Source organism: Anabrus simplex, chromosome 1 (genome assembly GCF_040414725.1).
Source record: "Anabrus simplex isolate iqAnaSimp1 chromosome 1, ASM4041472v1, whole genome shotgun sequence".
Taxonomy (NCBI): domain Eukaryota; kingdom Metazoa; phylum Arthropoda; class Insecta; order Orthoptera; family Tettigoniidae; genus Anabrus; species Anabrus simplex.
The window spans coordinates 1516596935-1516611321 of NC_090265.1; the positions used below are offsets into that span (position 1 = coordinate 1516596935).

The 14387-nt window shown below is 37.5% G+C and overlaps 1 protein-coding gene across 4 annotated transcripts in view; it reads left to right on the top strand.

Annotated features, from left to right (window-relative positions):
• The window catches only part of Dsor1 (mitogen-activated protein kinase kinase 1), a 172468-nt gene that overhangs the window by 27113 nt on the left and 130968 nt on the right, over positions 1-14387 (top strand). Inside the window, exon 2 of one of the 4 annotated variants that reach the window (XM_067153266.2) lies at positions 2667-2690. The exons of the other annotated variants lie outside the window; for them this stretch is intronic. Coding sequence (XP_067009367.1) covers positions 2667-2690 — 24 coding nt within the window. The remainder of the gene's footprint in view (positions 1-2666; positions 2691-14387) is intronic. 4 annotated transcript variants of the gene reach the window in all.

Consider the following 14387-nt stretch of genomic DNA (forward strand, 5'->3'; position numbering starts at 1 on the left):
ACCAAAAAGAGCAGGTCCCAAGTGAACGGAAGAAATGAAGAGGATCTTTAAAGCAGAAGAGCTTTCTCCTAGTATCATACTTCGCATCGTCTATTAATTCTAGTTTATAAACATCTTGAGAAGACAATGTTACGATTCTTTATTTTCAATTGATCTCTGAATGAACAACATTATCGCTTAAGAACCAAGTTTTTTCGATTTCCATTTCCACAATTTATACGACGCACAGGACTTTTTTAAGGATCTCTATTTTTTAACATAATATAGAGCTTCTCTGGTTTCCTAAGCCTCCACGCGCAACAATTGCCTTGTTCCAAAAAACTGAAGAGCCTTTCCAACATCCATGTATTTTGACGTCTATCAATACCTTATAAAATACGACGTAATCTTCTTCGAATATACAACAGCTAAGAAGAAGCCAGCATTCAACCTACTATTCTTCTTTATTACAGCATTTAGTGCACAGTGGTCTTTTATAATATACGGCGCACCGAACTTTACATAACTTCCGCTCAGTGCTTCGTCAATTGGAAGAGTTATTATTTTTAATATATCTCTACTCAACTTCCCACATGGTATGTACCTTTAAAAAAACTGTACTTGTGTTTACATTGTTTATGTTTTCTTCGATATTTACGCTTTAATTTACTTCAGGCTGATGATGACCTATTACTAGGTCGAAACTAGTCCCTATGTAATTTTCATTTTGTATTGAAAAGGTGGACCAATAATAATATATTATTTTACTCTATTGTATTCCATCATCACCGTAAGACCTATCTGTGTCAGTGCGATGTAAAGCAAAGAGTAAAGGATTTTTATAAACATTCTGTTATTTAACACTTACGATATCATTTTAAATTGTGTGCTCTTTTGTGATATTAATTGGTTCACTTTTGGGCATAAAATTCACGCCATTAAATTCATCATAAACAATTATATCCTCAATGATCACTCCATGCTCACTATTTACTTTTGCAAGTCGCAGCACTAGGCTGCACAATAACTTGGAGAAGTCCGCTAGAGCGCTCTGAACCTTGTGTCTTGCACGTTCCCTATAGCTGCCTCCTTGCTTTTACTAATAATAACCGTGTCATCAGCGAATCCCATTATGCTCAGAAGGGGCAATTCTAGAAAGTGGCACAGATTCCTGCCGAAGGTTCTCTTCAGTTAATTCATCAAAAATTAAATCAATGGCTAGATTGTATAGAGCTGGAGATAGCAGAGATCCTGTGTTAATCTTTCCTCATTTTAACGGTTGTGGTTTACCCCCGGGTGTTTCAATCTGCGTGGTGTTATCCGACTGTAGACCGATGATTAGGTCCTTCTGCTTAGATGGAATAGACTGTGTGTTCAGAATATGCATGAAATTGGTATCCAGTATTATTGAAGGCTCTCTTGTTATATCAAGCAGTACAATGGTCATGTCTTGCTTTTCAGATTTTGTTGATCTGAGAAGTCCTTGAAGGATAGAAGAGTTTGAGGCATCCCGCTTAACAATTAAAGCCTCTCTGATGTTCTCTGAAATATTTCCACTTCTAGAGGTGCACATGGCCCTGAGGTTCTCCCAGCCTCAATACTGTAGCCAGGATCGGCCAATAGGGGGTTATAGTTACAAAATGATGATAGAACACGATGAAAGTGCTGGTGCGTGCATGTAAGACTTGTCATTATAAGGACACTGATACAAGTGATTTATGCTGATATTCAGGTTGCAGTACACTACAAAATTTTACATTAAAATACGGAACAAGAACAATACAATCAAGGTCAACAGTGTTACAGTGAATGGCATGTTCAGTTTACAATCTAAAATCCTACTTTTGAGGCTTCTTAGAAAATAGATTCAACAGATCTGTTGATTCTACAATTATGTCTCAGAATGTTTATTAGGTTATTTTCAGTTTCTGTTTATTCTCTTTTTGTAAAATTTAAATGGGTGGGAGGGTTCTATTCCTGCTCAGCCTACACAGAAAACAAGTACCAGGTTAATTCGAGGGCGCAAATGAGGCCGAGCTTTGAGCTAACCCGCCTACCCCACTAAGTGCCGAGTTTATGGATAGTGGAAGCCTGTACCTTCCAACCCTACCAGGGCTTTCATGGCCTGTTCGGAGATGTCTTTGCTATGATATTCTCTGAAATTTATGAGGAATGCAAAAATCTGATCTAGTACTCACCTTATGATGGAGCACATAGTAATAGGTCTCCAGTTTGACAGCCTTTAAAGTCTTACGTATCAGCACTTTTCTGGCCCATTTCAAACAGTGGGGTACTACAGCAGTCAAAAGCATCTTTGAAGCGATGATTGCTATGATTTCACACACTGTGTCATCCTTAATGATACTTTTCCATATTCATATTCTGCTTACTTGTTTCCTATCTTTGATGTATGTAATAGTTTGAAAGTAATGGTGTGTATGAATTCAATACCAAATGAAGGCAATTATTTCAGAATTTCTTATTAAAGGCTGTACAGCACAAAATACTGTATATGATAAGTTTCACAAGTTCATGCCATCTTACTAAAATTATTTTAGGATACTTCTACATTAATGTAAACATAAGGTTTCATGTATGTATTTTATGTACTGGAAGAGTTATTGTTATTGTCACTTTAATTATATGTTACGACTTATATCTATAGATTTACTGTTATGTTATTGCAGCAAGGATCTACTGCAGTCAAGAAAGTAAGTATTCAATGTTTGCAACACTGATTAAACTTATTTAGTTTTTGAGACTTTATACATTTCGATACCTTAATGCACAATTGTGCCAAGTCCAATTTTTTGTGATTTTGACATATTGGTACTGTAGGAAACCTTGTGGGAAGCTGCTTCAAATGCACTCAAATTCCTTGTGCAAATCTATGGCAAAAACTATACAAATTAGCAAAATTTAAAAATGCCATCTCCACGCGTGCTTTGTTTGTAAGAGCACAGAAATCCCAAGTCCAAGCGACTTCAGTTCTTTGAGATTTCAAGTGCGCATTTGATTGTGTTGTTCTGTTCTTCTTGTTGTTTAAGTCACTGTCAGAATGTGTGTTTAGATCTATTTTCAAACAATTTGAACGACCGTTAGCAATTTTTATTCCCAAAAAGGACCAATGCTCTAAGTGTAAAGAGGCAGAACGCACTAAAACCACTACAACCAATCAGGACTATATAGACCACATCACTCGTAAACTTGAAATTCGGGAAATGAAAGATGAAGACACTAAAAGTGCAGTTGATAACCCAAACTTAGTATGTGGACGTTTTGATCTTCAGGCCATACTTCAAATCCCTTTTGCAGGTGATTACCAAATTTATTATAAAAGGAAGCTCTCTCTTTATAATTTCACAGTTTATGACTCATTGCAAAATGGAACTTGCTTTTTGTGGGATGAGACCAACGGAAAAAAAGGCAGTGCTGAAATCGGGAGCTGTCTACTTACTTAGATAGCATATCTAATTCCAGAAGTTGAGCATCTAATCCTGTGTGCAGACGTGTGTGGTGGGCAGAACATGGTATCTGCTCTACTATACGCCATGAATACAAGGTTACACCCCAATCTGAAAATGCTGGATCTAAAATGTATGGAAAGTGGCCACAGTTACCTAGAGGCCGATTCCATTCATGCCACAATTGAAAGGGTGAGAAAACATAAAAGCATTTATACTCCTTATGAGTACAAAATAGTCATGGAAATGGCCAGAAAGAAACACACCCTTACATTGTACACCAATGGGACTACAGCAGCGTTTACGATTTAGATTCATTGACAAAATGTGTAATACAGAACAGAAAAAAAAAATTCCAAGCACGAAAATATCAATTGGTTACACATAAAGTGGTTTCGCTTTACACAAGGTAGCAACTCGGTTACGTTTAAGTATTCTGTGAAGGACGAATTCCGTGAATGCAGGTTAATCCTAAGAGCACTAAATGGGATGGAATCACTCTTCAACCAAAATACAGACAGCTGCTACCTATATCACTTCAAAAAAGGAGAGATTTGTTGACAATGTTAAAAACTGGATTCATCCCAGCTAAATATAAGGAGTTTCACAACAGCTTACCTTCGGCAAAGGGAGTTCATGACGAAGCTGTTTGGGCAGCCGTAAGAATGGATGAGATAAAATGAAGAGGCCTAGAGGATAGCAAATACCCTTTGGATTGAAAATCGGTGCAAAATTCAATTTCTCTTGCTGCGATGCATGAAAATAGCACCTGTATTCACCTTATGCAAAAATGGTTCCATAACACAGTTGTTTCTAATGTAGGAGAAGTTTGATTTTGATTTGATTTTTCTGAAAAAATTCAATTTAGTAATAATCCTACGTTCCATAATGTATGTATTCTTAAATTTAGATGAATAAATGTATCTCCTATTGAATTTCTGACCTGGTTTATAATTTTACAAGAAAATATATCCTATGTCCAATAAAACGGCGTTAACAAGTGCTCAATTGTGCCATGTCCTGACATCAGCACAAATAATCACATTTAGAAAGAATGTATTCAAATTTCTAACATAAACTGATTAGAAAAACACTTCTGAAAGATTATTATACCTAAAAAGTCAGTACCACCGAAGAATAATATATCATTTGATATCGAAACACGAGTTTGAAACTTTGTTTTGAATTTCCCACAATTTAAGAAATCTGGACTTGGCACTTCTGGGCTTTAAGGTATCGAATTCAAAGATTAGTTTTAAGCTTAAATTGTTTCCTTAATTTTGCCAGCATCACTCAGTGGGAATAAATTAGAATCCTATTTAAACTCCTCTCCTGCTTTGCCACTGATCCTTGTCTGGTAACTTTTCCCTGCATAACTTTTTCCTGGTTAGTCTTTAAAGACCTGCTTCATACTTTCCGAAATTCCCATGGGTGTTCCTGCTGAAGCCTTTCTCTTCGCTCTACCAAACCCCCTTTTGTATGGTGTGTCCATTACAACATTACAAACATAAATGTAGAAATACTTTTTTTTTTCTTTTTTTAAATATAGATCCAATCCTGACTTAGTTATTGTTACGCCTAAAGAACATCTCTAATCACTGCGGGGTTGTAGCATGCAATGGTTATGGAGCCAAGCTCTGTGTTCGGGAGACACGTGGGTTATCACCCAACTGTCAGCTGTCCTGAGAATGGTTTTCTGTGATATCCCATTTTCACTTCCAGGCAAATGTCAGGACAGTTCCTAGTCGTAGGCCACAGCCTATTTCTTCCATCTCCTTATACAATTTCACTCACCATTATTCATCTTCATTCAGTTCTCAACTGAGGTTGGCATCAGGAAGGGAATCCAGCCTTAAAACATGCCATGTAAATTCATCTCGCCTCATCCCCAATCCCATATCAAGAAATGGGACTAAGGGGTAGACATACAATTGGTTTGTGAGTGCACTCAGCCTCAGGAACACAACTGAAAAGTGGGTTGAAATTCCACTGTGATGTGTTTGAGAATAATGATGATAATAATAATAATAATAATAATAATAATAATAATAATAATAATAATAATACAGTCAGGTCAGGATCATCCTATTACCGTGTCAGTAGACGGTACTACTTGTGACTGTCTGGCAGCCAGTACCAAACCAGGCAAACTAAGGGAGAAACAACGGCTCCAGAAAGAGGAGTTTTCCCTTAGATGTGATGAAACCTGTGTGTAGGAAATGACACAGAAATTTATCACAATGCTGCTGCCTTGCAGATCAGATAAAGGACTTCAAAGGCTAAGGGAGTTATCCCTGACAGGAAAACCTCACCTTGTATTAGGCCCAGCAAGCCAGCAACAGGGGGAAATTCTCAGATCGCTTTCAACAGTGAAATGAGCCTCAGATGTAAACAAAAACCAAGACATAGACCTCCTTGTCTGTATAATTCTGGTAAGGATGACTGTGATAAGCTCGAAGTTAAACAGAATTGTTTCAAAAAAGAAAACTCCTAGATGGAAAAACAAATTCAAAATAGCAATATTAAATGCAGTAATGCTGCTGCTAAATGTGAGGAGCTTATACATCTCATGGAAATAGAAATATTATGGTCTTTAGAGTGAACAAAACAAAGTGGAAAGGAAATAAATTGCTGTGGAAGGGTTACAAACTCTTCTGGCATGGAAATAAGAAGGAAACAAGGAATAGTGTGGCATTCATAATCAACAAGAACATCGATGCTATGGCTGATATTGCATATGTTAATGAACGAATTATTAAACTACATCAGAAAATCAACTAAACCTACATACATACAGGGTGAACATTCCTTCTCTGGACATGAAACAACCGAGTAATCAAGAACATCTGGTTCAGAAAGCAGCTGAGCCATAAGATCACAAGGTACAGCTGGAATGGAGAGCAGAAAATCTCTTATTGACTATGTCATTGCAGACAAAGAGGCTAGAAAATTTATTATATAATTATTAAATTAATGTACTAATGGTCCACCTTTTAATACTATAATATGTAATATTCTAAATTACATTAATTAGGGACTAGTTTCGGCCGGGGCTGGCCATCTTCAGCCTTAATGTAAAACACCTAATAACTAAACAAATGTACATGCACACAATTGACATAAAACAAATGAAAACAAATATATACAAAGTGACTAGGATGGAATTATGAATAAATTTGAAAATGAACTAGGTTCTAACATCTTGAGTATGTTCATCATGGAGAATAATTTCAAGTATTAATTTATATACACAGAACTGTTAGTTCTAATACTGCTGATCATTAATATTTCAATAGTAAATGGGAACTGGTAAATGTTGATCCTGTAGTTTGTCATCATATCTATTTGTGTGGTGTTAGCTATATGTAATCCATTGGACACCGCTGTAAATAACCACTAGCTGACAGGGAACTGTTAGATGTTGTTTCATCCTCAATCAAAGTGAACAAAACAAAGTGGAAAGGAAATAAATTGCTGTGGAAGGGTTACAAACTCTTCTGGCATGGAAATAAGAAGGAAACAAGGAATAGTGTGGCATTCATAATCAACAAGAACATCGATGCTATGGCTGATATTGCATATGTTAATGAACGAATTATTAAACTACATCAGAAAATCAACTAAACCTACATACATACAGGGTGAACATTCCTTCTCTGGACATGAATATTCTTGGTGGCCATGACTATATCATTACATGTATGAGAAGCTCTGTATTAGTACTTTTATAATTCTGTTTTTTCTGAATTGATATAGATTTGATGCTGTTGTTATGAAACTTAAAAGTCATCTTTGTAATATACACTTACTGGTGTCCTGAATTTTATAGTAGTTTTTTTGGAAAATATGAAAATTATGGTGCTGTGAAGGATTAGTGACAGTTGCTATGGTTATTATAAACAAGTCTTTTATATTCTTTGAAGATTGAAGTTTCCTCATACGGTGAATATTTTAAAATTATGATATTTTATACACTTTATATGTATTTTATCTATATCATGAAGAACTTGGCATATTAACCTATTTGTTATTGTTCTGTATATTATCTAAAATTAACTTTATGTGGAATGCATAACCTCTCCTGGCATTGAAAAGGACAGTGAAATGGTCAAAGATTGGAAGAAGAAAAATACTTTTAGATGTGCTACCTGGAATGTACAAGGTATCTCGCACAAAGATGACCAGCTGGACGACATTCTCGCAAAAAAAGACATTTTAATTGCAGCCATTTCAGAAACAAAAAGAAAGCTTCAGGGATCAAAAGAGACAGTAAATTATTTACAGTTTTACAGTGGGGTTGACAGAGATACTAGAGCACAGGCGGGTGTACTGCTCATGGTACACAAAAGATTAAGATCAACAATTGATAACTACACTTTTTGGAATGAAAGGATTATCCAATTAAGACTAAAACTATTCAGGGGTTATCTTACAGTTATAGGGGTATACGCTCCAGTGGAGGGCAATTCAAACGAAAGTGATGGGTTCTATAATGATCTGCAAAAGATAGTCAATAAAATTAACAAACAAGATATGCTACTATTACTGGGAGACTTTAATGCCAGAGTTGGTAGGCCTAATGAGAAAATTCAGAATCACATCGGAATCCATGGAGAAACAACCCGTAATAACAATGGAACGAAATTAATAGATTTCACTGTCTTCAATCAGTTAACGATTATGAACACAATGTTCCCACACAAGGACACCCACAAGTATACGTGGTCTGCACGAAATCAGAAATCGATTATAGATTATATAATTTGTAATGGTAAATTGGCAGATTTAGTCTTGGATACAAGAGTCTATCGAGGCCCTGAATTGGAAACTGATCACTATCTATTAGTAGCACCTATTCGTCTGAGGCCTAGATGGTATAAAAGAAACACACAAACAACACAAGAAATTAAAACTTCTTACAAGGTTAACCTATTAAGAGACCCCAGTATAAAATGGCTGTACCAGAACAGACTTAATGAACTTACACAGATGACACCAGTTAGTGACAACGTGGAAATGGAGTGGTCTAATTTGTGTTCAATTTTAAAGCAGTCTGCTTTTGAGAGTTTGGGAGTTAAGAAAAAATGGCAGAGGAAAAAGGGTTTAAGAATCTGGGATGAAGAGATTGAAAAGGTTATTTCAGACAAAAGAAATGCTTATAAAAAATTTTTGTCAACTGGCAAATTAGAAGATAAAATAGAGTATCACCACAAGAGAGCAATAGCAAAAAGGGAAGTGCGGAAAAAGCACAGAAAGAGTTGGGAAAACTTTGTTTCACAACTGGAGACTGATATAACAAGACCACAACCACAGACCTATAAAATACTCAAGAAACTAAATAATGATGTAAAAGAAGACATACGCATTAATGCAATACCTCTAACGGAGTGGCTCATTTATTTCTGGAACCTTTGGAGAGGTTCAAATATTGAGCCATTTCTTCTGCCAACATCTCTTAACAAGTCTTCGGAAACCATTACACTCAAAGAACTGGAGCTAATACTCAGAAAACTTAGAAATGGAAAAGCATCTGGAGAAGATTCAATAAATGCAGAATTATTCAAGTATTCCACTGACATCTTCAAGCATAGATTTCTCAAATTCATCAATTTAATTTGGAATGGCAACAGACCACCAGAGAATTGGCAAAAAGCTATAGTTATTCCTCTTCATAAGAAGGGCAGTGTGAAAGATTGTGGAAATTACAGAGGGATAAGTATACTCAACTCAGGTTACAAAATTTACTCAAATATTGTCAGAGAAAAATTATTCAGATATTATGAAAATGTGATTGGAAATGAACAACATGGATTTCGAAAGGGGCGCTCATGTGCTGATGCTTACTTTACCTTGAAAATCTTAGTCGAAAAACGCAGGGAATTTAACTTGGAAACTCACATAGCATTTGTTGATTTTAAGAAAGCCTTTGACCTAGTTAACAGGAACAGACTTCTTAATATCTTAGCAGAAGATAATGTCCCACAACAGTTAATAGATAACATATACAACATGTACAGTGACAACCTTATTGCAATAAAGTTAGGTAATCATCAGACTGAATGGAAACCGATCAGCAGAGGTGTGAGACAAGGTTGTGGACTTTCTCCTTTGCTGTTCATAATCTATATGAACAACATAATACAGGAATGGAGGCATGAAAGGCATGGATCAATCCCAGTCAGCAGATATCTCACACATCTAGATGCCATACTCTTTGCTGATGATGTTGCAATGGTAGCATCATCAGAAGATGATCTTCAGTGGTCAGTATTTAATCTACAGAAAGTCTCTTCAAAATTCGACATGATCATTTCACCACAAAAGAGCAAAATAATGGCCTTTAAGGGGAAGGACCCTATCCCGAGTAAAATCTGTTTAGATAATAAAATTTTGGAAAGAGTCAACGAATTCAATTATCTGGGATACAATTTATCTTACCAAGGAGAAATTGATATCTCTGCAAAAATAACCAAATTTACCAGAACAACAGGAATCATAAATCATATCATGAAGCCATCTCTTGTCCAGAAACACACTCGCTTACGTCTTTATAACACTTTAGCCAGACCAACCCTTTGCTACGGCAGTGAGGCATGGACAATAAGAACTCAAGACATTTCCAGAATTACAGCACGTGAAATGACATTCATGCGCAGAACAGCAGGCTATACGAAATGGGATCGTATAAGAAATGAAGATGTGCTTAAGGGACTGAATGTGAAATCAGTAATCAATTACATCTATGATTACCAAGAAAACTGGAAACGTCATGTTCAAAGGATGGAATCTGGAAGACTACCAAAGGAGATCCTACGCTATCAGCCAAGAGGACAGAGATCTATAGGACGTCCAATGAAGCGATGGAAAGAAAATGCAAGACCGTAACGGGCCACATGGCCCAGTACTTGGAAGGATGATGATGATGATTATGACATAACCTCTCCTGCCCAAAGGCCAACCTCACCTTCCCGAGATGAAAACCTGTTCCCAGCCCTGTTGACAGAGTCACGGCGGTATAACCGTTACATCCATTATGGAGGAAATGCTGTGATTTCAGCTAGTCCATTAGCTGAGAGGTGGCAGCCCCACCAATGGTCTTACTTCCTTCAGGCTAGCAACCCGTCGGAAGGACATTTGACTGCTTTCAAGTCTTGCAAAAAGTAAAATGCAAGACCGTAACGGGTCACATGGCCCAATTACTTGGAAGGAAGATGATGATGATCAAAGTAATAAATGAGATGCTCTCATGGTGCTTGTTAAATCTTGCTGAAATGTTGTTGGACATTGTCAGGACAGCGCATGAAGATGTGGTTAACACAGATACATTGTGTCTGGTATAAAATTTTTGCAATTCATTGCAGTGCCCATGAAGTTAACCTGATAAATTAGATAAAATTAAATTAATGAATTGAATGAGAGAATGTGTTAGTTAGATGGCATAGGTTATATGAGACTTACCTCACAATACAGCATGCCATCTAACTAACACATTCTCTCATTCAATTCATTAATTTAATTTTATCTAATTTATCAGGTTAACTTCATGGGCACCGCAATGAATTGCAAAAATTTTATACCAGACACAATGTATCTGTGTTAACCACATCTTCATGCGCTGTCCTGACAATGTCCAACAACATTTCAGCAAGATTTAACAAGCACCATGAGAGCATCTCATTTATTACTTTGATTGAGGATGAAACAACATCTAACAGTTCCCTGTCAGCTAGTGGTTATTTACAGCGGTGTCCAATGGATTACATATAGCTAACACCACACAAATAGATATGATGACAAACTACAGGATCAACATTTACCAGTTCCCATTTACTATTGAAATATTAATGATCAGCAGTATTAGAACTAACAGTTCTGTGTATATAAATTAATACTTGAAATTATTCTCCATGATGAACATACTCAAGATGTTAGAACCTAGTTCATTTTCAAATTTATTCATAATTCCATCCCAGTCACTTTGTATATATTTGTTTTCATTTGTTTTATGTCAATTGTGTGCATGTACATTTGTTTAGTTATTAGGTGTTTTACATTAAGGCTGAAGATGGCCAGCCCCGGCCGAAACTAGTCCCTAATTAATGTAATTTAGAATATTACATATTATAGTATTGAAAGGTGGACCATTACTACATTAATTTAATAATTATATTGTACTTACAATTCAATATGGATCAGAACCATGAAGTTTATAACCTATGATAGAACATTTATTAGACATGTGAATGTGCTGCCAAGAGAAAGTCTAGGTAGTGACCACAGATTACTAGTAGCCATCCTTAGGAAATATCATGGCAAAAAAGATTAATACCAGGCATAAACCCAGGATAAAAGTTGGGGAATTTGAAAAAACCAGAAGAAAAGTCTGAATACCAGATGAAAATTGGAGATCATATGTGAAGTAGGAACAATTGAAGAAAAAAACTTGGATTTTAAGAAAACCCTGGTGAACACTGCAGTCATATTGTTGGCAAAAACAAGTAACAGAGTAAGAGAGAAAGAAATCCCATGGTGGAATAAAACTGCCCAAACAGAGATAAAGGAGAGAAATGAAATGAGGAAACTAAGAGATAGAGAATGTCAGAAAGGTGTAGCAAGGAATGAAGATAAGTTAGGAGAACTCAGTAAGCTGTTCACAGGCCTCTGAAGCTAAAGTGAAAATAATTATTTCTGATGAGAAAGAGAAAACCTGGATAGAATTCGTACAGCAACTAGAATAGGACAGGAAGAACAATAAGAAACTGTTATATCAATTATAGTAATAATGGCATGTTGCCTCTGAAGAGGCCTGCTGCAGGTTTTTCAAGTAGACGCCATGCAGGTGACCTGCGCATGTGTGAAGATAGAGCTGTGTATGTGATGAATTCTAATGTTGGAAATGGTACACCCACCCAGCCCCTGAGCCATTGGAATTAACCAGTGAAGGTTAAAATCCCTGACCCGTTCAGGGATTGCACCTGGGACCCTCTGGACCAAAGAACAGCACGCTAACCATTTAGCCATGCAGCTGGACAACACCTATTTACAGTAATCCTCATGAAGTACTTTCACCTCATCAACACAGTAATTAAAACTGAGAGGACTTTGCTTTTGGTGAAACTTACAACCTGACTTTTTACCCCGTTTACCATCATACCATTATCTGCTGTCAATCTCACAATATTGTTGAGGTCTTTATGCAGTCGCTCACAATACTGTAACTTATTTATTACTCTATACATGCTCTAGTATGGCTAAACAGCTCTCACATGAAGCTAATTGACACCCAGCTCAACAATACCATGCAGAAGATCAGCGGAGTCATCAGACCCATTCCCACATTGGCTTCCTGTCCTCAACCACATCATGCCACGTTATCTGCAGAGGAAAGTCGCTCTTGTGAAAGAATATGACAAGATAATGGCCAGTCTGGACCTTCCTATTCACAACAACATCCTAGACCTTCAAAGGGGCAGGCTGAAGTCCAGACATTTACCTACTGTTTATGCCCAGGAAGTAACTGAGAACCACTTTAATCCATTCAACGCATGGAAAGGTGAGTGGACTGCCATCTGCTTTGGTCTCTGTTCAGCAAAAGCAGCCCTGTCCCAGAATTTAATTTCCCAAGGACTGTCCGCTCTAAATAGGATCCACACAAATACCGGAATCTGTGCAGAGTCCATGTTCAGATGGGGCAAAGTTCCGTCCCCCGTCTGTGTCGGTGCAACGTAAAGCAAATTTTTTGTAACGTTCCCCCATCCCTTTTGTATGTACTTGAACAACTCATTTCACTTACAATTTGCCGGGCTGAGTGACTCAGGCGGTTGAGGTGCTGACCTTCTGACCACAACTTGGCAGGTTCGATCCTGACTCAGTCCAGTGGCATTTGAAGGTGTATACGTCAGCCTTGTATTGGTAGATTTACAGGCACGTAAAAGAACTCATATAGGACTAAATTCCGGCACCTCAAAATTCCCCAAAACCGTAAAAGTAGTTTGTAGGACGTAAAGCCGGTAACATTATTCACTTGCAGGTTATGGAATATCTGGCCAAGCACTCACTCCTTGACCCCTTTCAGTTGGCTTTAAGGGAGCGCACAGCACAGCGACAGTCATTACTGCAAGTGACAGATGATGTTAGGCATGCAATAAATGAACAGAACATGACTACTTTATTAGATTTCAGTCAACTCCCAGATTCTCCTGTGCAACTTTCTAGATCTCAATTTTAATACGGTGCTACAGGTTTCCAGCTGTTATCTCACTGGCTGCTGCTAATGAGAGGCAGGGGGGATGTGAGCTCCAAATGACAGAATAGGGCCTATGGTGTTCCACAACGTCTGGAAAATTGAGGAACTTCATGAAAAAGCGATTACTTAGTTAACAGAATTTTTCAATACTATGGTTTACTACTCCCCACAGTGTAGGGATAGCATCCCTGCTTCTTACCCAGTGGCCCCAGGTTCGATTCCTGGCCAGATCAGGGGTTTTTACCTGGATCTGAGGGCTGGTTCAAGGTCCACTCAGTCTACTTTATTACAATTGAGGAGCTATCTGACGGTGAGATAGCGGCCCCAGTCTAGGGAGCCAAATGTAATAGCTGAGAGGATTTGTTGTGCTGACCACACGACACCTCATAATCTGCAGGCCTTCGGGCTGAGCAGCGGTTGGTTGGTAGACCATGGCCCTTCGGTGCTGTTGCAGCACGGGGTTTAGGATTTTTGGTTTTGATTTACTAATGCCTCGTATGCCACAAACTGGTCGTCCAGTATCGTGGTACCTGTTTACAAGGGTAAGGGTGACCCTGCTGAATGTGCAGTCTACTAGGGCCATACGATTATTATAATTTTTTTTTACAAGCTGACCACTAAGGATCACGCTTCAACTTTATTTCTTTCTTTTCGTGCAGAGTTTTCTTTGTGTCCAATACTCCTTCATGCGTTCGCTG